This window comes from Mustela erminea, chromosome 8 (assembly GCF_009829155.1).
Source record: "Mustela erminea isolate mMusErm1 chromosome 8, mMusErm1.Pri, whole genome shotgun sequence".
Classification (NCBI taxonomy): domain Eukaryota; kingdom Metazoa; phylum Chordata; class Mammalia; order Carnivora; family Mustelidae; genus Mustela; species Mustela erminea.
In genome coordinates this window covers 42,193,104-42,219,988 of record NC_045621.1, presented here as the reverse complement: position 1 = coordinate 42,219,988, position 26,885 = coordinate 42,193,104, and the positions used below count along the sequence as shown (strand labels likewise).

The 26,885-nt window shown below is 49.9% G+C and overlaps 1 protein-coding gene across 1 annotated transcript in view; it reads right to left on the bottom strand.

Moving 5' to 3' along the window:
• Nucleotides 1–26,885, bottom strand: part of AGAP1 (ArfGAP with GTPase domain, ankyrin repeat and PH domain 1) — a 514,946-nt gene that overhangs the window by 291,059 nt on the left and 197,002 nt on the right. The window contains 3 exon segments of the mRNA XM_032355251.1: nucleotides 15,420–15,554; nucleotides 20,505–20,646; nucleotides 23,466–23,551. Of these exon segments, the coding sequence (XP_032211142.1) occupies nucleotides 15,420–15,554; nucleotides 20,505–20,646; nucleotides 23,466–23,551 (363 nt within the window).

The window sequence follows — 26,885 nt, the reverse complement described above, 5'->3', positions numbered from 1 at the left end:
GTTCCTTCCCGGGTCACCTTGCCTCCTTCCATGTGTGGTAGTAGCTTCAGGGGGCTGCTGGAGCCAGGTCCCACAGGCTGGAGGAGACATTCTGACCTGGGGCTGGGGACCAAGTCCAGACCTGGATCGCTGGCTGATATCGAGGTGCTAGCAAGGCTGTGCTCCCTACAGATGCTTGAGGCGAGAACCTACTGCCGCCTCACCCGGTTTCTGGGGGCCAGGGCACCCCAATCCTCATGTCCCCACCTTCACAGGGTGCTCTCTCTGTAGACGGCCACATCTCTGCCTCCCTCCTGCAAGGCCCAGCCCGGTAATCCAGGGCCACCCCCTCATCGGAAGACCCTTGACCACATCTGCAAGTCCCTGGTTCTTGCTTTAGGACCGTTCGCAGGCTCCAGGGATGAAGCTGTGCTAGTTGCGAGGGGGTGGGGGGGGGGGGATGCACGACTTATCCAGCCCCCCACACCACTTCAGGCCACAGCTCCAACACGAATATCCTCACACCGACTGACGACCTACCAAAGCTGTTTTTTTAAACCAAACCTACCAACTTTTCTAAGTAGTTTTAATACAAATCTGAAATGATTCTGAGCGTTTTAAGATCTGCCCTTCAATTTAAGCCTCAATTTTAATTTTAAATCTTATATTTTAAAGGACTTTATATTTGGACAAATGAATACATGAAATTTAGAAATGGATCTTTACAGAATCTGGCCTAGTTCTGTTCATCTGCCAGAAAAGGGCGTGGGGCAAAAAGGGCCGATCTGGTCCGTTGTAAATTTTGTGTAATATACATATTTAATGGAATCAATTCTTTCTTTCCCATGAGGAATCTACACCAAAGAGATGGACCCCCGAGGTCTTCAGGCCAGTGACTTCTGGTGGTCAAGTCTACCCAGAGCCGGCCTGTAGCCCCCAGGTCACTGGTGATGAGGGATAGGAGAGGTGGCCTGTGCACATGGTGGGGAGAGGCACAGGCCTACCCAGGAGTGTGTCCCCGTGCACCAGGGGCTCTGGTTGGGAAGGTCCCAGCGGACCACACCTGATCCAAAAGGTACGAATCTAAGATGGTCTCAGCAGGAAGTGGGCATTTCTGCCAACCCCACAGGCACTCAAGGGTTACTTACAGAACAGATCTGGGGAAGGGGAGTCTCAGGACCAGCCTTCCGGCTCTGGGACTGGTAAATCCAGGCTAGCACATGCAAGTTTCCAAAAGGAATGCAGTGAGGTCATAAAAACACAGGCTTTAGAGGAAATGAAATAACACAGTAACTATTCTTAGGTCTTTTTAAAGCAGGCTATTTAAAAGGACATAGAATAAAGTCCCAATTCCATTTGAAAAGTATTGAAAGTCGACTCAACATCCAATAAAATGTTTATTCCTAGGTAGCGGGATCACAGTTGATTTTAATTGGCTCCTTTATGGTTTTCTGTATTTTTTAAAAGATTTTATTTATTTTAAAGAAAAAAAGAAAGTGTGCTCATGTGTGTGCGAGTGGAGGGAGGGGCAGAGGGAGAGAGATCCCGGGCAGACTCCCCACTGAGCGCACAGAGCCCATCGCGGGGCTCCATCTCAGGACCCTGAGATCACACATGACCCAAGCCGAAATCAAGAGTCAGACACTTAACCCATTGTGCCACCCAGGCACCCTAGTTTTCTGTATTTTTATAAACAGGTGTTACTCTGATGAGAAAAACTAAACACCTTTAAGTACATGTAAATAGATAACGTATAAAATATACATCAATGTGTATTTTAACAGAAACAGACACGAAACATAATTCTGAAAAGCAAAATCCATGCCGGATGTGATGCTATTTTAGCGGCCGAGGGCAATGCCCTCCTGACTCTCCGGGCTGGTTCCCCGCCGCGGCAAACAAGCTCCCTCCCCACCTCCGTCCCTGACCAGCTCAGGAAGCCTGGGAACAGACCTTCTGCTTGGGCTTCCGCACCGTCACCTGACCCGGGGAGCAGTGGCACATGGAGCTGCCCGTATTCATCTGATCGGTCTTTTTCAACTGTCCCTCCCTCCAGAGCCACTGGATTTTACAGCAGTCATGTTCACTGTGTATTATGCTGAAAGATTTCCTTTACATATCAGTTCATTTCAAGGGCTTCCTAATTGTTTCCATGCTGCACAGCTCGAGAGCTGGGAGAACTACCTGCTTGCGTTTCTTTAATCACCATTTGGAAACACAGCCTGTCTAGGAAAAAGCACAAAACAAAGGCATGGAGCCCCCCCAGTCTCCCCCTAACACCAACCCTAAGGGACCAGCAGGAGCAGTCCAAGGAGCCTGGGGAAGGGGAATGCCCAGCAACAGACCCATCACCAGCAAGTTCTGATTTCCTGGGAATTTTCCCTCACCCTTTTGACTGACTAGATTCGTGGGGCTATGTGCTGAGGTCTGTGATCAGGAACACATTTAGGAGAGCAATGGTTTTCAAACTGGACTGCAGGAGCAGGCTTTCCCTGTTCTTAAAAAAAGAAAAATCCATCCTGCAGCCCTGGTGAGTAAGGGCTCCCCCACAGCGGTGGGCAGCCGCCTCACTTCGGCGCTGGGCTCCCTTCCCGCGGGTCCCGAGCACCCACCGCCGTGGAAGGGCTGAATGCAGACTCCACTAAGCGCAGCCGAAGCACCCAGAACCCGGGCCAGTGCTCCACCTACATGTGCCCCCAGCATTCGCATCTTCAGGGGCTGGGCAAACACTTTTCTCACAGTCTGTGAGAGCCACCCCCCAGCGGCGGACGCTGCTCTTCACCCGATGGAATCGCCCTGCAGGCCGCAGTCCTCTCGGTGCTTACGGGGTTCCGCCCGTGCTGACACCATTCCCAGGGCTGGAAAACTGGAGCGCTCCTGAACTAGATGTTACTTCCTTGCTGATTCTGAATGCTCCAGCTGTACGTAATCCGAAAAAAGAAACCATCTGTATGGAAAGACTGTGACTTGACAGGCTCCTCACCTGAGACACCGGAAGTGGAGTAAGACCCCCTGGCCACATCAAAAAACTGAAAATGTCATGATATGAGGTTCAGTCAGTGGCGCATGCGACTCTCAGTCTCGCGGGTGTGTGTGTGTGTGTGTGTGTGTGTGTAAGTTTCAGCCCCGTGTTCGGTGTAGAAATTACTTAAAATCTTAAAAAAAAAAGTCATGATCTGAAACGTTGTAATTTCTACTGGAATTTATGTAGTGGGAGAAAATAAAGGGTAAAAGCAAAAAATAAATCAATGGAAAACAGTAGAAAAGCCCTCAACCTTAGGAAAACAGAGGAGGAGAAAAAACCCCAAACTCCAACAATGGGACTCTTCTCTTTACATGTCCCGAGCCCAGTGCTTCTGCACCCTCTGCAGGGCAGCACTCCCAGGGCCACAGCTGGCCTCTATAAGATTTCTACATTTCCTCAAACTGATCAACTCCCTTCCCTCTGCCCAGGGGCATCAGCCTGATTTCACCACTGACCTCCACATCAACACCTGACTACAGGAAGAACCCTCAGTGTCCCTGCAGGGAGAGGTGAGGGTCAGGCAGAGACGCTGATGGCAGAGGCTCCGCCCCAGCCGTGTATGGCCACCTGCTCAGCCCCGGCATCAGAGACACCCTGGCTGTCATCAGGTCTGCAAAACTTGGTGAATTCTATGAAAAAGAGTACGATGTACTAAATAATAAGTCTGTTTATTACTATATGCTAGCTTAAAAAAGCATATATTTTGTCACTTTATCTTTGAATCTTCTCTAAAGTTACACACAAGGTAAAAAGCAAGAAGGGATGTGAGTCCCTATAACCACAGAATGTATCATTTCATCTTTATTTTGTCCTCCTCCCCATGCCCATGAATGAAACTTTACTTCTGTGTTCTTGTACTGCTGATCCAGTAACTTCGCACGCTTTATGGAGTGTATCTTATTACAGGTCTAAATGATCTCTTAAACCACTATGTTAGTTTTACTATGTCTATTCTCCACAGTGACAGCAAAAGGGAAAAATAGGCCGGCCAGAATCACCCTCACACGCTCTTTTGATGCCCCCTAGTGGCTTCTCACTAAATTACAAAACCAAGTGGTTGAAAGCAAACGTTTCCTTTAGGCGGTATTTCCGCTGAATCTGAGACGCCCTTAGAGAGCCAACACCCACATACTCTACTCCTGGAAGAAGAACAGGTGCGCAGATAAGCGTTTAGTCCACAGCTAATCGGAAATAATTCACACGTTGAATACAGCGTCACATTTAACCCCAAACCCCTCAGTGGCGGCCTGGCTTAATTTTATGAAGGTAACTCTAACTTAAAGGAGCATTTTCACTCACTACTGGATTTTAAAATGCAGTCCATGGCTTTCAACATTTCCAGACAAAGGTACGACCGTGCGGCTCCTGCTTTGTGACTAAGCGTGCTCTCTGGCAGGCTGGCCTGGGCTGGAAAGCAAACCCCGAGCTAGCCGGGGTCTCACACCCTTCCAGACTGGACATTCCACAAGGTTGGAGTTCAGGCCCGAAAGGGACACCCCGGTGGGTCATTTAGTAGAGATCTTTGTGCAGGAACGGGAGTTAACTTCCTAGCATCCCAAGTGACTGCAACACCGCTGTTCTTATGGTTTACGCACAAAGTAAAATGGGAGGAAGCTTCCTGAAATTCCAAAAATCACGTAAAGAAATGCCCCTCGAACCGCGCGAACCGCGGCTGCTCCGGCAGCTCCGGCAGCTCCGTGGAGGGAGATGAATCACAGCGCCCCCTGCAGGCGCATCGCGCACAAGGGAGCGCCACCTCCCAGCGGGGGGAAGGGACGCTGGGGTGCTGTCCACCCAGTGCCACTCGTGGCCCCAGGCCTGATCATGCAGCAGCCAGCCAGACGTCCCCCACCGAACTCTTTTCCAGTTCTCTTTTCTTTTAGACAGGACTGCCCCCCCCCCACACCCGGGGCTGTGGCTGAACGCAGCCTGGAAAAACGTGGCCACCACGCCGTTACTGACGCTGGTGCCCCACCTTCCTGGGCAGAGACCCCTGTGCCTGAGAGCCCAACAGGACATGCGGGTGGGGGTGGGGGGAGGGGAATGCACGCCTGTGCTTTACGTCTTCGATTTTCAGAGACTTTGTGTGCTTCCCAGATTCTGACAGTCCAAACAGGAAATAAATGCAATAGGATTTTTATATCCACCAAAGGGGTCACATGCCGTTGAGCGTCAGGACCCCACTGCAGAGGGACAGTCCCCAGCCGCAGCAGAGGCCCCGTGACCAGGGCAGGGGGTGGGGCGGGGAGTGGGTCACGGCCCCTCTCTGGAACTGCTTCTGTTTCCAGAGTCCCTTGAGCCCTCTCGAGCACCGACATGACCTGCAGCTCTGGGAAGGTCCAAATGCCAGGAGCTGCCGCTTCCCACCCACTGCAGGGGTCTGCCTCGGAGGCGACACAAGGCAGCATGCTGGTGGCACCATGGGTCAGAAGGGATGGATGAAGTGCAAAAAAACCCCAGTTCAAGGTCACGGCTACACATAGAACTGGGGAGGTCTCTGGGCTGTTGACCTATGGCAAGCTGGGGTGTTCTAGCTGTGCAGAACCTACCAGAAGCACCAAGGCCACATCTGCAAGAGCAGCGAGGCCCACCTGCTCCCATGTGCCACCCAAAACGCCAGACCTTGGCCCACCCAAGGCACTGACTGCTATCTCTTAACAAAATGCCTGACTATGGACAATGAGCTTATTTTTATATTAACAGGTAGAAAATCATACTTGAGACAAATTTAAGAATTGTGATTATTTTCTCTTTATACATGATGAAAGTTTTTAAACTGAAAATATCCAGTGTGACCAGGGTACAGAAAAAGGACACCCGCTGGAGAACTGAGGGCAGGAATGACCGCAAAGAATGCCTACAGGTCAAGAACCAAAATCCGTGAGGCCACGTGGGCCATGGAGCCTGCAGTCTCCCCTCCAGGGCTATCGCCTGAAGAAAGAATTAAGGATGGAAACAAATATTCAGGTAAAGAGCCATCTACTCAGGCACTGATCCTAAAACAAATACATAAGTAGGGGGATCCCCTCAATGTCTAATAGAGGATTGGGCCAAAAAAGTATTTCTAGTCACTCAAGGGAACACAATGCAAAAATGAGGAAATATATGGTAGAGAAAGTACTGATGTGAAAAAGCGGTTGTGCCGTGTCACAAGGGTGGATAATGGACACAGCCACACAGCCCACACCTTAACGGTAACAGCCAGTAGGGGGTGGTGTGATGGGTGGTTTCTACCTCCATATTTCACATCCATCCTTTAAAAGTCCTCTCTTTAGGGGCGCTGCTCCGTTGGTTAGGTGTCCAACTCCTGGTTTCAGCTCCGGTTGTGATCTCAGGGTCCTGGGATCGAGCCCTGCATCAGGCTCTGTACTCCGCAGGGACTCTGCTTGGGATTCTCTTCCCCTCTCCCCGCCCCCTTCCCACCCCAGGTGCGTTCTTTCTCTCAAATTAGTAAACTTCTTTTCTTCTTTAAACTTCTTTAAAGTAAACTTCTTTAAGCCTATCTCACACAATCCCATTTCGTCATCAGCAGTTTCTACAGGCTCTTTTTCTTCAGACAAACAAGTGTGCGATCCACATCCCTCACAGCTGCCTTCTCCCTCAATCAGGGAAGATCCATCCAGCCGTTCGGGGGTCATCTTCTCTTCAGAGAACTTCCAGTGACTCTGCACTAACCCTACAAGCCGACGCCAGATCTCAGAGCCTATCTCCAGGGACGCCCAATGTCTGCTCTGAGCTGGACCCTCACACACTCCTGGCCAGCCCCCAGCTGCTGAGAAGCACTCAAAAACATCAGTATTCATAAGGAAACGCTATGCTTTCTGGTGCTAAGGACTTTCACGACTTCCCTCCTTGGAGGGTTACTCTTCCTTGTCTCTCACGAACTGAACTTAATGGTGCTGCTAACCCCCATCAATGGCAGACAGTTCTTGGGGAGGGGGAGGCCCTAAGAATCTGGCCATGTCTGTATTCTCTAGGGGGAAAATGTGATAAACAGAAGACTTCAAACTGGGTTGAAAACAACAGCCATGACAACAACAATTTCTGACTATCCTATTTAAGGAATATTTTCATATTGTGTTGATCAGAGGCTGAGGAGGGTTAAGTAGGTCAAAAAGTACATCACCATTTAATCATTTTAAAAACATTAAGAAGAGCAGAATGGCGTGGCATTATGAACAGATTATGAACAAAAATAAGAGCCATTTGTATGCATTAATGATACATCAAGCTAATTCAAGCTGGCTCAAGTCATTAACAGAATCCTGGGGCAGGCCTGGCTATAATGCCACAGCACAGGAAAGTATAAGCACACCATCTTCTGTGTCACTGATAACATTAATTCTATGAGCAGAAGACAGGAGTCTTCACATGAAAATCAGAACAGAGCATAGTGTGTTTACTGATCTCATGTCGGTGGGGTGGGCGTTAGAGCAGCATCTACAAGAACAGGCCAGCCATGGTGCCTGCCCACGGTTGCAGTAAGGGAACCGTGGCAGGAAACCTTTCCGACGCGGGGTAAGAAACTTCCAGAGAAAGTCACAGTCTCTCCTTCCAGACCCGTCTACAAAACTGTGAAACGGAAGACTATTCATTGTCCCCTGTTGTTTGTGATAACAAGCAACCTTGGTATCAGGATTTTAAGATGACATCTTTGGATGTTATTCTGGAAAGAGTAAAAAATGTCAGGGTCCTCTCTGCCCCACCAGAAACTAGTTTAAGAATTACCCAGTTTCAGGGGCGCCTGGGTGGCTCAGTGGATTAAAGCCTCTGCCTTCAGCTTGGGTCATGATCCAAGGGTCCTGGGATCGAGCCCTACATAGGGCTCTCTGCTCAGCAGGGAGCCTGCTTCCTCCTCTCTCTGCCTGCCTTTCTGCCTGCTTGTGATCTCTGACTGTCAAATAAATAAATAAAATCTTTAAAAAAAAAAAAAAAAGAAGAACTACCCAGTTTCACACCTGAATCTGAGTTGTCAGGGCCAGGAGCTGCAGTCTCGAAGTCTCACCCACCATTGAGATACCTCTAGCCAAATGCTTTCACCTGTGTCAGCGATGGTAAGCAGATCGGCTCACATCCAAAGGAGTTAGACCCTCATAAACGTCCAGCTTTGGGGGCCACTGAACAGTTCAATGGATGAGAGAGAAACTCTCAAAAGGGGAAATTTCTGCACAGAGAGACTCCAAACAAGAAACAAACTGATTTCATGCTTGTGTCCAATTCATAATAATATCTTAAGACACTTGGATTATGTCAGGGTCATCACTTTCAACAAATTCTCACATGAATCCTGACAATGTTCATGTACAGCCTGGCTGTCAGCCCCACCTCAGCACGTCCCCCATTTGTCAACTGTGCTTGAGAACACTGGACGGCAGGGCGGCCACCAGGGGGCTGGCTCATCTGTAAGATGCTTTCAACTCCAAACAACTTTTTTTTTTCCCTAAAAATAACAACTCAAGAGGGTTTTTTGTTTTTCTTTTGGTTTTGGTTCTGAGCCTCTGAAAATATGGCGTACTATAGCTAATGCTGATATTTTAGCTTTGGTATTAATTCACTATTTCATTTTGTGATCTAACCCTGTTCATAGAGAAAGTTTCTCTGGTTTAAGAAGTTCACTGAGTTTAAAGACGCACCGGCAACACCATGTTTTATAAAAACAACCAAGGCGAACCACGCGCGCACTCTCCCAGCGACACACAAACGGGCTACAGGGCACAGAAAGACCCGCCCAGACCCCGGCCTTCTTGCTCCCGCGCGCGCTCCCTCCTCCCCACCCACGGGCTCAACCCGAAGTCTACTTAACGTCAACACCGGATAGGTATCTTTTCAATTTAATGAGAGGCGACAAACAATGGTTCTTTTGGAGGCGACATGCAAATTCTAATTTCTGCAGGAACCGACCAGGTTAGAAGCCGTCCGGCGGTGACAGCCACTGACACTGGTGTTTAATGACAACCGTGGAGCGGCCGACAAACAGGGCCAAGCCCGTCTTACACGACTCACCAACAGCAGTCCAAGGAGCCTTTCTCCTACTTCTGCCACATGGAGGCAACTTGCTTGTGTCATCCTTGTTCTTAGAAGTTTTAAAATATTAACCAAATAAAGTGTAATTTAAGCATAATAAAGTCTGTTTGCCCCGTCATAACATAAACTACCCATCTGCCCATGAAATCTTGAATGTACAACCTTTCGGTGCAACAAGGAGCGGGGGAGTGAGCACACGCCACGCCAAAGGCGGGGGGAGGGGGCATGGGGATGGTGATGGGCACAGGCATGTGGAGAAAACCATGCACAGAAAGGACGCGCAGGCTGGACGCTGGCTGTAAAGAGGGCCTATTAAGATCTACCATCGTCCATTAGAAACCCTTAAACTGTGACATAAATATTAGTCATTATTACAAATGATAAAAAATATACATACATATGTACATACATAAAAAATATATACAAATGATAACAAAATATAAATTGACAGATACTAAATGACTCTGTTGGCTATATCTATCATATATATATATATATATTGCCCAATGTACACATATATATGGATTGCTTTTCAACACGGAAAATCTTATTTTTGAAAGAACTCCTTTGAAAAAAGAATTACACAAACATAAAAACAAATGACAGGCTCCAGTCTCCTAACACAATAAAGAGAAAAAAAGCAGCACAAAACAAATAATAAAATAGGCCACCCCGACAATGAAAATTAAGCGGTTCCGAGAAAGCACAGAAGAGGCCTAATTGCCGTATCCTTTAACAGCACAAACAAAGACCGCGGCGTCAGCAAAACGGAAAGGAACAGGGTGACGCAGCACTCAGGGCCAAAACCCCTGGAGACTGCTCCCACTTAATGATGCTCTAACACAAGCAATTAGGTTGTACAAACCGGGCTCATTAATACAGCTACTCTTGTGCAGGACGTGGCCATAATTAGGACCAAGCAGCTGCAGAATTTAATGTGAAATAGGATGCTTTGTACATTAGGGTATCAGCCCTTGCAAGAGAAGGACAGAAAGCAAACTGAGGCTCCCCCACGGACCACAGAGCCCTGGGGCACTCACGAGCCTCTCCAGGCTCAGCCCTGACAGCACAGGGCATCCACACGTGGGTGAGCCATCGCAGGTTGGGGGACACTAGGCATCGCTTCTACGCAGGTGCTTTCCAGAATGTGAACCACAACACGCATGTAAAGAGCTGGTATGGCCATGCTAAGAGACTGCCATGGATCCTCCTTGAACGGGCCCACACCGGCACTGCAGGACACTGCACCAAGTACGTGATCACCAGGAAGCCCAGACAGCCAGCCACCAGTGCACAGAACCCTGCTGAGGCAACTGGCCAGCCTCCCCACCCTCATGCACCTCTAAGTGAACTGTCTCTTTTTAATGGAAGTAACGCAGAACATCTACCCTAGGGTGAGTGGTCTTCCACGGGAGATCCCTCAACGACCCAGGTACTCTCAATAACACAGAACAGACCCAGCCGTCTCGGGGAGGGTCAGGGAGACAGACAGTGACATGTAATTGATTTACATCTTGCTTATACGGATCCTGACTGGGTCTGAACAATTACTGTCAGAGCGAAATGCTGTATACAGTGTTCCTACCATCCTATGAAAACAAGCTTAAGACAAGAAGTTAAAGCTTTACAGGGCAGCATGCTCTAATGTCTAATAGGGTGTTTTCAGTTCAGATTTAACAAGTGATGACAGTTTTAGAGTTTACGTGTAAAGTATTACATTCTGTAAAAAAAAAAAACAGCTGGCATCAGGATGCATAACAGGAATGACCTGTATATAAAACACTGCTGTTTTACAATACAAGTATTTATCTGCTCATTTTAGGAGAGGGAGGGAGAGCTAGAGAAAAAAGTCATAAAGGAGCTTGGATAAGGGAAAATTAAATATTTTGTACCACCATCAGGTTTTACTCATTCCACATGAGAGGGAAACTGCTTTTCTCTATATATCAGATATCTTTAAAACATCACACTTTAGTCAGATAATGTAATACTCAAAAATTACAAAATATACCTCCCCAAACACTTAGGGGTCTATTGGTTCTACTTCACAAAACATCAAAACACACCGAAAACTGCTTCTACATCATGCGGAGTTTGAAAAAGAGAACTGCACTATGACCGAAATCACTGCGCGCCTCGTATACCCACTCTACGATCACTGCCATCAAAACAAAATAGGCCATAACCAGGGACAGTCTGTGTAGGCTGAGAAATCTAAGTGTGTTTGGAAAGAGGAGAATTCATCATTTCCAGAACCCAACCTCAAGGAACTAAAACTCCAAATGTTCCCTTCGGAACATGGGGAGTCAGTGTCCCCTTTCTTCTCTCAAGATGGCACACACAAATGGCCCAAGGGTCCCTCCAACCACTTCTACACATGGCTCTTCACTGCCTTTCAGCACGGGTTGGCCTAGGGGAAGGATTTATTCCTGTCACTAAGTTATATTCATTTTAGGTTGTCCCTATCTTGGTTGAAACATCCCATCACCAACATGACCCGCCTTTCCCTACCCAGATACTGAACTAAAGTGGCAGGAAACATGTGCTCACAGCAAGAGATTCTCCCACTTGGCTGGTTCCTTCAGAGAGCGAGAGGACCTTCTCTTGAATAAAAATCTTAGCACCAGACAATATCTGCAGAGAGTGAACATCATTTTTCTGTAATCCTGGCCTTCAGGAATCCAGGAAAAGAGAAAAAATAACCAGGGACTTTTGAAAAATTTCATGCCAAGCACGGACATCACTGTTATAACGTTAAAACTACAAAAGCCTGAAGCTAATCTTGTAGACAAGGCCGGCGGTGACCAGAGCTGCACAGAACTGGACAGACAGACAGACACGGTAGGTGGGGGGTCATATGCAGCTCTGGCTGCCTCAATCCCCTGGTCCAGCGTGTGGAGCCCCGTGCTCCCTGCAGGGCTCTTCTGCGAATCCAGACAGAGAGACAGACAGACAGACAGATGGGTAACCACGCCCATGTGAGGACCGGTAGCCTAGATGCAGGAGAACTGGGGAGTATGTGATTTCTCAGCAGGTGAATCTTATTTACAGGAACCCCCTCGTGGAGGCCAGACATTCTGCTCTCCAAGCCACACAGACATAGCTAGGAGCAGGATCAACAATGAGCCAGCATCACTGTGGTCAAGGCAGCCCGGTCCTTCACAACCTGCCTTCCACCCTTGGGGAAGGCGCAAGCTTCCATCTCTGGGCACTAGCCCTCCACTTCGCCAAGGCAGGGGCCCTCCCCCCCGTACCATCCCCTCTTCTCGACCCCGAACCAGAGACTCAGTGTGAGCAAGGCCTCTGCTTGGGTGAGGGCATCCACCCGCCGAACAGCCTCTGGACACCCCCAGGGCTGACGGAGTCCCTGTGTCCTGGACTCCTTCCCAAGAGCTGTGTGAGAACTACACCCTGTAGAGAAAAGTAGGCATTCTCTTTCTCCATTAATTTCACAATTTGTCTTCAGTTTCAGGATACTAAGAACTCCCGAGTTAAAGAAGCAAAGACTATAGTCCCTGGCATCTTAAAAAATAAACTCAAGGGGTGCCTGGGTGGCTCAGTGGGTTAAGCCGCTGCCTTCAGCTCAGGTCATGATCTCGGAGTCCTGGGATCGAGTCCCACATCCGGCTCTCTGCTCAGCAGGGAGCCTGCTTCCTCCTCTCTCTCTCTGCCTGCCTCTCTGTCAAATAAATAAATAAATAAAATCTTTAAAAACAAACAAACAAAAAACTCAGGGAGCCAGTCAACCAGTAAGTCTGGTGGGCGGGGGCAGGGGCAGCGGGGGGCTGGTCTAAGACCCAGGCCTGCATCCTCCTTTCAGGAGTCAATTAAATGTTCCGTAGAAACCACATGCTCGTTCTTTCTCTATGATAAGAAGATACAAAAAGCACATAAATAAAATCAAGTCCTAAGGCTTTTCTGGCGGTTTTAGGAAGGAAGCCAGAAAAATCCACCGAGAAATCTGAGTGACCTGAGTCTGTGAGTGGGTGGGGAGCCCGCTGTGCACCCTTGTCCAGGCTCCCCCAGGGGACCAGGCAGGACCCACATCACTGCGGCTTTCATGGCAGAACGGTAAGGCTCTGGGCTCCTGGTCCCAAGACAGGCATCCCATCCAGACCCAATGCCTCTGGTTAAGCTCCATAATTTTTCTAAGCCTTGATTTCTTTAAACTCTAAACATTATGAGGTTTCTTTTCTCCTTAAGGACTAAAATGGACTGTTACTGTTCATGGCTTCTAAATACTGAGCATAGTCCCAACTTGGTCAGCAACGACTTTTATCACAGATAAAACAATTACACAAAAAGATATAATCCTCCTACAGAACACGCAGAGTAAGCCCTAATTTTATTTTTAAAACTGATCCTCGTATAAATAGAAATATTTTAAAGACAAAATCATAATAGTCATAGAAACCATAGTACCATGAGTATTATTTTCTTTTCTGATTCTATACAGTTCAAATATTTAACAGCAATGCATTATTTCTAAAATAAGAAGTAACAAAATGTATTGGAAATCTCCTGAGCCTGTGAAAACTCAGGTGCTTTGTCAAATCGCAGCAGGAGAAGACCTGGGAGAGGATACAGTAACGCTGTTTGGAAAGGTCCTCCCTCTTCTCCCCTGGCTGGTGCTCCCCCTCACAGTCAGCGGGGGCAGGGCAGGGAAGCACGGGACCTGGGCATCCCCTAGTGTGGACCAACTCTTACAATTATTACGTATGAGCTCATTTATTGATGAACAATACATGTCTGCGATAAACGCACATGTAAAGCAATCACTATGGAGAATTAGCTCATTCACGGGATAAAATTCCTAAAACCGCCAGCAGGGGCGGGCAAGCTGCTGCAGAGGGCCAGAGAGGAGCTATTTCCGTAGGGCCTGGCAGGGCGACGCGCACAGGCCTCTGTGGCAACCAGAGCAGCCCACCCACGCGCCCCAGGGGACACAGACACAGGTGGTTGGCCAGCAGCGGCCCGTGCGCCCCAGACTGGCGACCATCACCTGCGGTAACCCCACAAGGTTTGGGCTGCCTGCCCCACAGGGCGCCCCCTCCCCACCCCCGGAACCCCCTGCGCCTCCGCGCACTGCTCTTCACATAAGCAGGGGCGCCCATGGGCCATCACGGGCTCCAGCAGGGAGGCGGATGGCGAGAGGGGTTGTAAATGCGTGCCAAAAGAGGAAGGCCCTCGTGCTGTTCCTCAGCAGGACGCCGCTGTTTCAGAACAGGCGCTGGGGAGGCAGGGAGGACCCAGAGGGCACACGGGCTGAGAAGGGGGAGGACCAGCCATGGTGCAGGGAAGGAGGCTGTGAGTTGAGAACGGGACCAGCTCTTGTGGAAAAGGGAAGAAAATGCAAGGTTTGGAGAGGACCCAATCTATGAAATGTCCTAAAATGGTCCAAATGTGGGATTTCTCCAATTCCATCTGAAAACTCATCTGGACATTTAGAAGATGAGCATATATTGCCCCGTTTGGGGAGGTCGGAGATGCAGGCATGTAATTACTGCTTGCCCTGGCAGAAACAGGTCTTTGTTGGGGTCTGGGCCGGCAAGACCGGGATGACCCACGGCTCGGGTGGTCTCCTCTGCAACCACAGAGGTCAGCCAGATGGAGGGGCAAGGGGGGACGGCCTGGCAGTGACTACCCACAACTCCCCGTGGACATCAATACCCTCTGCAGGGAGTACTGTCCCTTCAGGCCTAGGGACTCTGCTTCCCCCAGACTTTCCCGACCCCTCCAGACCAGAGACCAGCCCTCCCTCCCAGCATTTCCCTCCCTCCCACCTCTTCATCCACCCCTTCCACTTCCCAGCCCGCCACTCTGATCTTGTACAAGACTGTCTCTGCCCCGTAAAAGCCCCGTGCAAAAGCCCCATGCTTCTCCAGGAGGGCTTCCAATCTGCTGCCTGGCTGTTCTGGGGGTGGGTGATCACTGATGAATTCAGCAACAAAGAAACAATTCCTAAATTGTGGTGCTGGCTCTCAGCCATGAGTCTTAATGTGCGGTTGGTGTTGGGTTTTTCGTTTGTTTGGGTTTTTTTTTTGCCCAAACTTGACTCTCTTTTGGTTTATTCTCCCCAAAGCCTAAAAGCAAATATTTCAGACTGTTTTTAGAGATGGGCTGGGGTTAAGAATGAGCAGCTATGGTGGATAAGAAATGGCAAATGCGTACATGTGACCCATCACATGCAGAAGTAAGTGTGGGCGGTGTCGCACCCTGTGCACAGAAGTCCCATCACAAGCGTGCCACATAGGATTCCCTGTGGACTGCTGCATGCCGCTGAGCACCACCTCAGTACAGAGGGGCCCCCGGATTCCCACCAAGGCCCACGTGCCCGCCAACGGGACCCCGCACCATGGGAAGGGGACCCGGCTACGCCAGGAGCACTCACCATCCTGAAAGACCCGCTCCACATTCAGCCCATACGTGGCACACGTCTCATAGTAGGTACAGCGCTTCAGGTCGCTGGACAGCTTCCGTGCCCTGGCATCGTCAATGACCCGTGGGTTAGTGGAACTTATGGCATCTGGAACAGACAGCAACATGGTGACCGTAAGCAGCCCCGCTTACTTCCTGCCACTTCAAGTCTCCAAGTAGCTCAAAACCTGTGCCCTGCTCCCAGGGAAGTAACATGTTTAAGAACCGGAGTTTTTAGAACCTGCTTTGTCCTCCAGGTGATGATCTCAAACATTCAGCAGAGTCATCATTTGTAAACACGTGTTTCAGAGGATCCCGCTTCTGAAACAAAGATAAACATATGCCGGGAAAGAAGGAGTTAAGAGTTAAACGTGACTCTGGAGGAGAATACTTTAAAAAAGGAGAAAAGAACACCTATGCTCCCTCTTGGCCGGCGGTGTCTGGTGCACACAGCACCCTGCTCGCTGCCTTCCAGCAGCGTCACTCTGCAGGTGTAAACACACACCTGTTCGGTCCTTGCCCACAGAGCTGCCCTCGGGCATCTGGTCCTGTTCTAGGCTCAGGGATGCCCAGTGAGCGAGACAAAACTTGCCTCTCCCACAGAGGGGCTACCAGGTCGGCCGGGGGAGAGGCAGAGAACAAGACAGGGATGTGAACAGCTGTGAATGCAGTGTGGCCGCAAGACCCGAGTCAGGCAGGCAGGACACTGGACGGTCAGTGAGCTCAGTGTGGATGTTCAGGGCAGCCCCACCTGTAGGAAGGAGGTAATAGACCAACCAGCCGCTACCTGGGGCGAGGTGGGGTTGGGGGGAAAGGGGGGAGAGCCTGGGGCAGGGGGCAACCAAGCACCTGGTGTGTTTACGGGAGACCAAGGCAGGAGTATAAGTGAAGGGGCGGGTGGAGGGCCCCAAGCACTGGGCTGCAAACCACCTGAGGTTTTAACAGAGCCAGGCCGGGGTGTACCCATTTCCTGCAGGATCTGTACACAGACGGGGATGTTTGAGTAGCAAACAGGTGTGGGCCATCTGCCACCAGTTCCCTAAACAAAGAAAAACCAGGCTTCTTTAGCTCAAGTGTCCAAGATGCCTCGACCCCATCCCATCATGCGTTCTGGTGCCTGGCACATGCCAACAGAGAAAGGTCAAGATGTTAGGACCAAGGTGTGAGACAACCGTCACTTTTCAGGGACTTTTTTGAGGCTCCTGCACCACGGAAAATGCCAATGGTTCTTGAAACAAAGATCCACCGACAGGCTTTTCTCCACCAGTCAAAGGAAGAGCAGCAGCACAGCAGAAATCATGGAGATGGCAACGACTTTTTAAATTGTGTTTGGGGCACCTGGGTGGCTCAGTGGGTGAAACCTCTGTTTTCGACTCAGGTCATGGTCTCAGGGTCCTAGGATCGAGCCCCGCATGGGCTCTCTGCTCAGCAGGGAGACTGCTTCCCTTCCTCTCTCTCTGCCTGCCTCTCTCCCTGCTTTTGATCTCTGTCTATCAAATAAATAAATAAGATCTTTAAAAATAAATAAATACATACATACATACATACATACATAAATTGCGTTTGTTTTTGGGCTCAGGACATGCATGTGACATTTAATTTTGTAAGTATGAAAAAGTGGCATCTTGAGGGAATAATTTATTCATTTTTTCCCCCATTTTTCTCTTGCTTCTTGTTTTATTTTTATCTCATGGGATATGCCTGACCTGACAGTTTCCCATAGAAAAATCAAGACTAACTCTGATTCAGGCCTCTTTCTCTGACAATGGTCTGTGCCACCTCAATAATGTTCTAGAACACTCCTTGGTAAGGTCCCCTACAGGGATTTCTTCAAATACCACCCCATCCTGTCTTCTTGTCTTCCAGACTAATAAATCTGACCTGGATTTCACAACACTTAAGGAAAAGAAGTATTTTTTAAAGGTGCATGCATTTCTTTTTTAAGATTTTATTTATTTGACAGAGATCACAAGTAGGCAGAGAGGCAGACAGAGAAAGGGGGAAGCAGGCTCCCTGCCGAGCAGAGAGCCTGATGCAGGCCTCGATCCCAGGACCCTGGGATCATGACCTGAGCCAAAGGCAGAGGCTTTAACCCACTGAGCCATCCAGGCGCCCCGGTGCATGCATCTTTTAAGAAAACGGTAGCTTTCAGGTCAAAATCTGTAATTTTTCAATGCTCTGGTGTAATGTGGAAAACACATGCCATAGAGTAAATCCAGCATATCCTGACCTGGGGTCCCCAACAATCCCAGAGCCCACCCTCCTCAGCAAGAGGCCTGCTGCACTGTCTCATCTGGACTTCCCAGGGGCAGCAACACATCTCCTCTGTGGCCATGTTGTACCCACAGCACACATCAGAGAGGGCTATACCAGCCCCATCTCTCATTCCACCTGTAACCCTGCACCTGTTCACAGCTTGTACCCCTCCTCCCTTAAACTGGTATCATCTGAAGCCTTTAAAACAGAATGAGCTTAACAAACATCATGTAACTGCCTCATTCACAAGTGTCCTGTCCGCTTGCAGACCCTCGCACAGTTCCCTGACTGTACCCGGAGAGAACACACAGTCTCGCAGAGACACTCCTCCCGCCCTTAGATAAGGCCTCCAACCCCAGACACCTAGCGTGGGGGAAAGCTCAGGGTCCCCCATCTATGACCTGACCCACCTTTTACCTCCAGCATCCCATGAAGCCCAAACAAAAGTACCAGGCATAGCAGGCTTCACAGAAAGCAAGGCTGCAAGCAGTGAAGTTCTTCTAGAGCAGAACCTTCTAGAAGCCTACACTCACTCTACCCTCTTGCCACAGGGATTTCTAGGGCACTCTGGAAATGAGAGGTATGACCAAGAGGACCCCTCAGGTGAGGAATGTCCCTACTTGGTAACATGTCCTGTTCATTTGGGATTCGGCAGTGCTGACGTATGAACAAAGCCCCACAGACAAATGTGAACATGAGGAGACTGCCAGCATCCACCCTCCACCCAGGCTCCCTGGCTCAGGTGCTCACTCGCCTGAGGCCTTTCCACACAAATGCTAAGAAGACCAGCAGGAAGAAAAAGGGGTGGGTTCTTCCCCTTGGGGACCACACTGGGGCTTCCACGGAGTCTTATGGAGCCTTCTGCAGGCTTCCTCTACAAACACGTGGGCCATCCTGGGGGGAGGCATGGTTCTGCCTTCCCACAGCTGTGGTAGGACACAGAGGGCAACGCTCATCTCCAGGGAAGGGAACAGAGAGGCGTGCTTCTGGAGCCCCAGCCGGGCCCTAGTAAAGCTGTCGGCATCTAACAAAGAGAACGAAATGACGGCTTGTCGTACATTCACGTGCCCGCGGGTGCTTCAGGGGCCTCACGGGAGCTCCTGCACTGCACCCCAGCCAGAGTCCAGGCAGGCAGCAGTCCAGGTCACAGCGCCAGGATGCTCTGACGCCAGGGCTGGCCAGCCCCACACCCAGGACCAGCCACTCCACCCTCTACTACCGAAACCACAGTTGTCTAAGACGACAAGACCCCAAGTGGATCACGTATCGCCTCCCTGCCCAGACCGAGGAAGTCCCTGAGCGCAGCACAGTGAGTCCACAGAAAAAAGGCCTTGTGCGTCAAAGATACAAAGCCCTGAACTCAGCCGCCGAGGGGACGGTTGCACCCAGGGTCTGACTTTGCTCAGAAATGCCCTGGGCTGGCCCGCAGGGAAAGCAGCCCGCAGGATTCGCTCCAGCCTCAGGGTAGCTCTCAGCAGACCTGCTGGAGATCCTGCCACCCACCACAAAACACAGAATTTTCAGGAGGCCCCATTCCAATAGGCCGGTTCGGTGAGTTAGAGCAAGAACCCAGGGCTTCCCAAGGGCCCGCCCTGGTTTCCCGGAGACCACTAGAGGGCGCCCTGGGCACAAAGAACCTCTTTCCCATCTGGTTGTAGGTGGAGTCTACCCACCACTAGCTCCCAGGCTTCAGTCCTGAGACCCCTGTCCATTACATGTTCCCTAAAAGAGGGTGGGGGTGCTCCCCACGATAACCCGACTCGAACATTTTCTATCTAGCACACGGAGATGATGCTTTCTGTGGATCCCATGCCACTTCCGTTACTTCCGTTCTCATGAGACACACCCACCCCCGCTGGGGCTGGCCCACAAGGCTCCGTGGCAGGGCAGCTGCTTCCCCACCTGAGCTCCCTCTTGGCACACGAGACCCCGTACCATGCACACAGCTGGCCTTCTGTCCCTGCTGCCACACAGTCCGTTTCTCGTTTAGAAAAGTCTCACATCAGGGCACAGAAAGGCAAACCAGATGTGGACGCTCTAAAGGAATTAACACACATAGCACATGAATAGCAACAACAACAAAATGAAGGCATAATCCAGTTTGTCTTGACATGATCATTTGTAAGTTACCTGTACTGCTGACAAAGCAGCTTTAAAGTCAACCTGCATCTGATTTTTAAAAACATTCTATGTGGCCTTAAGACACAGACGGTGGACATCCGCCCATCAGTGAATCTGATCCAGAACAAGGACACTTCAGGGCTGTCACTTTGCAAGAGGCCAAGTGTTAAGTTGCCTAGCGGAAGACAAGAAATGCACTCTTACAGGTAATACCAGACACTGAGGTACCTGCCAGGTGAAAAATTACACAAAGATCATAATACATTAACAAAGAGAGCAACATAAAACAAAACTCTGCTGCATATAAGAAATCAGTAGTATTTTAAAGATGTACCAAAAGTTAAAATCAATACGCTTTTAAATTGCTTATCAACTATCTGACATACCCAAAAGAATTAAGAGGTCCCATGACAGGAAGAGAAAATAGATTTTGTTTTCTCGAGAGCACTTGGAAAGGATTTTGCTCTGAAGGTGCTGACCGAGTGATTTCTCCATAGAATCAAATCAGGAAATGGGAAAATTTCAGTTTCCTGGATTCTCACAGAAAAAGCCTTCAGGAGGAAATTATTTCTTCTTCACATCACTTTCAAATTCCTCCACGCCAAAACCACAGGCCCTGGGTCCACTCACTGTTCAACTGCCGGGGTCTTTCACCCCCAAGCTGCGCGCGGGCGGCACTCACCCTGGGTCCCCACCAGAACCAGAGGGATCTCGCTCGTGTTCCGATAGTTGGCCATCCGACTGTAGTAGTGGTAAACGGTCTGGAAGCTTATCTCATCCTCTAAGCTGAAGACAAATATCACAGCGTCCACCCACATGGCAAACTAGGGAGAAAAGAGGGCAGAGAGAAGGGAAGCTGAGTGACAAGGCTGTCTGTCGGAGAGGAAGGGTGGGGACAGCGTCTTCATGGGGACAGGGTGCGTGGCGGGCAGTCCCGTCAAGCAGGCCAAGTCCAGTGGATGCCTGACTTCGGCTGTAACACGTGGCTCTGGTGTCACTAACATCCACCTTGTGACACATCTGGAAGTGGACCTTCGCCGCCTTCCCCCTCAGGCCACCCCGGACTCCCAGAAACACAACCTGCATATGCTTGCCCATGGGCACGTCTACCCTCTGCCCCCGATCTAGCCAGCCACAGTCCCACAAACACAAAGCAAACCCAGGCTCACAGAAGAAACTTCCCTACATCGGAAGACAGGTGCTGACAGTGATGCTGGAGCTTTGTTTCACACCAACTCCCTTCCGCAGGACCCCCAGGAGCCTGGCTGGACCCCTCTGAGATGGGGGCGGGGGCTCCTCTCCGGGCTCCAGTGGCCTCTCAGAAATCCTCTACCCAGGCTGTGGCCCACTCCCTTCTCACAAGAAGAGGTCTTTCTACTTAAAATATCAGCTGCCACTGAATCCTTTTTTTTTTTTTTTTTTAAGTAATCTCTATCCCCAACATGGGGCTCAAACTCACAACCCCAAGATCAAGAGTCGTGTGTTCCACCAAATGAGCCAGCCAGGCACCCCTGCCAGTGAATTCTGAAAGCCCCCTCTGAGGATATGACAAACCATGGTTAGAGAAATACACAAAGCTAATCAACAAAATGAGCAAAAATCAGAGAAAAACATTAAAATCCTACAACAGCCTGACTCTTGCTATTTTGTTCCTGTTTTACCTGCATCCAGGTGAAGCCTCCATCACTTCTACTCGGGGCAAGTGACTACAGCCAGGCATGTACTGGCCCACTCAGTACTTAAACCACTCGTAAGGCTGGAGCGTAGTGAATGGGAGCCCTGGAGGCTCAGCCCCCCAGCATCACACATGGTTCCAACAGCAGAATCCAGAGCAGGCCAATTTGCCACCTAAGACCCTGCTCTTTCCACATGAAAATGAAAAATAATATTAGTCCTGTTTACTTTCTCTGCGAAGCCACAGTTCCTAGGTAAGCTTTTACCAGTCTAGGCATCAGCTCTGATATATCTGGGGGAATTTTTTTGTGGGGTAAGCTCTGACTTGTGACAGAAAAGTGATTCAGTTATAAGTCAAAATTCTATATGGTAAAATTTAAATAAAGACAAAGTCCAAATGCTAACAGCAGAATTAAATGAGCCCAGAATCTTGTTAAGAATGAATCCTGGGACAGGCCTGATGCCCCTACAAAGGGCCCAAGACCCAGGGGGCCAGGGGCTTCTCCTTTCCCCTTTTACCACCTCCAGGTATGTTTTCCCTTTCTCTTCCGAGAAGTGCAGTGAAGCTTCCCCACGCGCACGAGCACAAGCACCCGGAGAGCTCTCGTGGTCCTCCAGGACTGGAGCAAGGCTGTGTGAGCCCCTTGCAGCGGAAAAGCAAGCCACACCCCACACTCCTGTGGTCATGGCCGGGCTGCCCCAGCACCTAGCAGGTGGTGAGCACTCCAGAACCAGCCCTCACCCATCCCAATGGCTGCTCCCACCAACTGCCACACACAAAAAGCCGGTGAACTGGCAGGTTTTCCACAAACCTAAGAGGACACTAGTAGCCACAAAGAAGCCTTACAATCCTGTTCATGAAGCTGTTCTCTTAGGTGAGGTGCATGAACTGTTCTGGAACAATGAAAACAAAGATCAGGCTTCCATGTGCCTGAAAAGGGTAACAGGAAAACAGATATGCCCCCAGCCCCAGATATTCAAACACACTCTGCCTAATTTTGTACAAAATCCTGTCCCTAATTTTGAAAGGCTTTTTGCTGATATCCCCCCACGGTAGAAATCTTTAACTAGGGTACACTTCTGGGCTAAAGAAGGCTTCTGAGCTAAAGAAGGCTCCTGAGCAAAGTACAGCTAGAAGAAAGGACCGGTCAACACAGTCTCATGGCCAGAGGCCAAGACAGAGATCTCCAGGGGGTTCTTGTTCCATCCCCTGGTCTGTGCCCCTCCACCATGCCCACCCCGGCCAAGACGTCATGGCATCAGGGTCCTCCGTGAAGACAGGATTCCTAAGAGCATCCTCCCCGGGTCGTCTCAAGGATGACAGGAGTGAACCCACACCACAGCAGCAGGCGTTCGCTTGCTGCTGACTGGATTCAGGACGTAATATGTGCTTGGCTAGTAAATTATTACATAAGTAAAATAATAAACTGGAGATTGAGTAAACCAAGGCAAAGCTTTCCAGATCTAAGCTTTTTGATCTCCAGGACACCCAGCCTTGATGGAACCTCCAAGGAAACCACACCATACTGTACACTGGTTTTCAGTAGGGTTAACCTGCACCAAGAAGGCCAGAAGGCAGCATGGCAGCCCCCACTGGATTTCCAGACTTTAGACCAGCAACTTTCTCAATCATCCCGCTGCTCTAGGGAATAAACTGCAGACAGAGAATGGTAGAGGACTATGGACATTTCCAGATGTCACATCAACAGTCGACAAATCAGTGCACATTCTGCTGTTCCTTCCATCTTAAAAACACAAAGTGAAAACCAGCCACACAGACCTAACTTCCCTCCAGGACTGTGTCTGAAGGAGCAACAGAATGTTTATTAGACAGAACGTGTTCATGGGGGCTCTAGTTACCTTTCTTGCACACACCTGACAGATTTCTAGAATCACCTATTGAACCAAAACCTTAAAAAGGGAGCAAAGATAAGAGGCTGCTTTCCATTTTTTTGCTTGTAGTACTCACCTGCGCCTCTGGGGGGCCCCCTTCATCTCTAATCAGCAGCAGGTAGCTCTGTCCATCAACAACGATCTCTTTCTTGAACCTGCCACCTGCCACACACAAAACATCTCGTTACAGAAGAAAGACAGGGTGTGAGGAGGGCAAACAGACGTGGGCTTCGCTTGTGGAAAAATACACCCTAGGCTGTCGCCCAGGAGGCAACTCTCAGTATTTAGGACCAGCAACCACTGGATTTTAAAAGAAGTACTGAACTCAGATTTTAAGTATTTGTCATTAAGGACCTGTGTCCACAGCCTCCCAGGCAATGCCGGGGTCACCTGTGGCTGAGAAGGGAAGCATCTGATCGTAGCCTTTGTTTGTAAATTCGGGAATTCGCTCTCCCTGGGAACACATTGATGCAGAGTTCAGAAACAGCACAGGAATTAGCATTCTCTTGTTGGGTTCGCAAAACTGAAACGAATTTTTCATGTTCAACAGGTGCCTAATCTACAACATTTTGAGAAATTCAAGGGCTGAGAACCTGTATTCTCCTCAAGAGAAACCCAGTTTTTGAAAGGAAAACACAGAACATCATGGGAATGGTGTTTCCGTATTCACGGGGCACGAGCACGGGGAGGACGCTCGACTAGCACACACGTGTTAGACAGAACTACGGATGGCCTCTCGCACAAGTCGAGACAGAGCGGGGCAGCTGGCTGGCGGGGGGGCGGGGGGTTAGAGAGCACGCCGTGTTAGCGAGAAACCACCAGGGACCCTGCTGGGCTGCTGTGTGTGTGTGCACATGGAAGGGGGGCTGGCCCTCCTCATCTCGGCCCTGCACTCGCCTTGCTGGGGAGGGACACGCAACTGTCCTGTGCACTTCCTTGTAGCATCCCAGACCACCCCACCAGGCTTCTCCTGGACGTGGGAAGGATGTCCACTTCTGGTTCCCTCAGCCACCTCCAAAGACAAAGCACTTTGGAGATGCTGGGCTTTGAGTCCTCACCAGGATTCTGAATTGTTTCTGAGAAAGAAATGCATCAGCACCTGCTCTCATTCTGTCCTCGGTACAGGTGCCTTCCAGAAACACCACCTGAGCCCCAGATGACCACTTCCCAGAGAACCACACGGGCAGAGAGTCCCCACCAGCCCCGGAGGATGCAAGTGGGCTCTCTGTCTCCCAGGCCTTCCCGACAGCTCCGGACGGGCACCTGCTATGTGCACAGTGGCAGGCCAGCCAGGGGACCAACCTTTTGAAGCAGGCCCCCATCTGCACATGCACAGATGCACGCCCCCACTCTCCTCTCCTTCCTGGGCCCACAAAACACACGTGCTCTATCTGCTGTTCAGTCTGCTCAGTAACAGAAACCAAAGACAACTCTCCAACGTTCCAACAGCACAGACTGATGCTCCTTCTGCTCCTCCCCACCCCCGCAAGGCCACCATCAAAGACTGCAGGCAGAGCACAGAGACCGGCATTTTGCTCGCTGTATCTGGACAAGCTCAGCCCACTTTCTGCACTTGTAGGAAGACGACTTGTGGCAGATGACTTATGGTCCCCGAATCACAGACTCTGTGTAAGGAGAAAAGTACAGCACCCTGTCCCTGCTGGGCTGCCGAGATTGTAAAATGAGCTAGGAAACCTTAGGCACCCAGCAGAGTCCCCATGTCCCCATGGGCACGCAGCCACAAGACTCCAAGGCCAGGCCAGCACTATGTGCGGATCCCAGGGCCACAACACGCCACCCCAGGGACTTCACTGTCCTTATTCAACTCTCTCTACCCTAGTGTCCCCCTCTATAAAATGGGGCCCCTGCCCCACGTGAAGGGCAGCAACCACTCACAAGGATTACTAGTGCTATTCAAAATTTCTGCCAAGAGTTATCACTTGCTTTTATAAAAGATACACTTAATGTATAAGCCTCCTTATATTGCTATTGCAACAGCAATCAGGATCACTTCCACATTTTTAAAAACCTTTAAAAAAGAGAGATGCTTGGGGCTCCTGGGTGGCTCAGTGGGTTAAGCCTCTGCCTTCGGCTCAGGTCATGGTCCCAGGGTCCTGGGATCGAGCCCCACATCGGGCTCTCTGCTCAGCAGGGAGCCTGCTTCCCGCCTGCCTCTCTGCCTACTTGTGATCTCTCTCTCTCTCAAATAAATAAAATCTTCAAAAGAGAGAGAGAGAGAGATGCTGGAAACCTTCTATGTCTTGGTGAGAATAAATAGAATTCAACTTCTCATGAAAAAACAATGTCAGATGGGAAATCTATTCTTTACTTTGGGAAAAACCTTTCCCCTCACATCCTATTTGTAGAGATCTGACGGGTCACACTGAGGGGGACAAAGGAAAAGCCATGGGAATCTGTGTACAAGCTCACAATTCCTCCCTCTGACTCCCAGTGGGTCGAACTTAGTGCCTGAGTTAGGGAGACACCACTACAGAGAAGCCGAGTGAGCACAGCACTTCAGATCACGTCCGTCTAGAGATCTGATGCAGAACTTAGAGCTCTCACGTCGCAGGAAATACTGGTGCTCTGAGTGATTTCAAGGCAGTTCACATGTCACATCCGCTGGGCCCTCTGGTGGCAGGGACTGGTCTGGGTAACCCCTCACAAATGTCCTTTCAGCAACACAGTCCTGCCGGTGCTCGGGAGAACGAAGGGAAGGGCTGAGGTCTGGGGCCCTCGGGAGGCTGTAGGAACCCTGTTGTTCCAGCAGGTATTTAAAAAAACCCAGTAATCATTAAGTGCTCCTCAATCTGTTAAGTTGCTAATTATCACATCCTAAAAGAGCAACGTTAATTTCATGCAGTGGCCCACCATTACCTCTGTTATGGGCGGAACTGGGTCCCCTCCCCTCCAAATTCATACGCTGAGGTCCTCACACCCAATACATCAGAAAAGGATCTTATGTGCTAATAAATTCACTGCAGATGTGATTAGTTAAGATGAGCTCATACTAGCATAGGATGGGCCCCTTATCCAGGGACTGGAGGCCCTGGACAAGGGAAATTTCGGTGAAGATGGATGCAGAAGCTTTATACGCCAAGAAACACTGAAGATGCCCCCAAACCACGAGAAGCCTGAGACAGGCCTGGAACAGATCCACCCCCACACGCTCAGGGGGAATCAACCCTACCCACACTGTAACTTCTGATTTCTGGCCTCGGGAATGGTGGGAGAATCAATGTGAGTTGTTTGGAGCGCCCCCTCTTGGTAGCCCTCAGGTACAGCAGCCCGAGCAAACTAATACACTGGTGCCCAGTCTTGGTCCTCAAGACCCTCCTAGAGTGAGCTCACATGCGCACGAACACATACACACACACACACACACACACACACATGCACACACATGCATGCAATTTCTCTCTCTCCACCTAGCTTATCCCCAGAACATTTCGAAACCCCCTTTACTCTCTCCATCCTGACTGTCTGTATCTGTGAA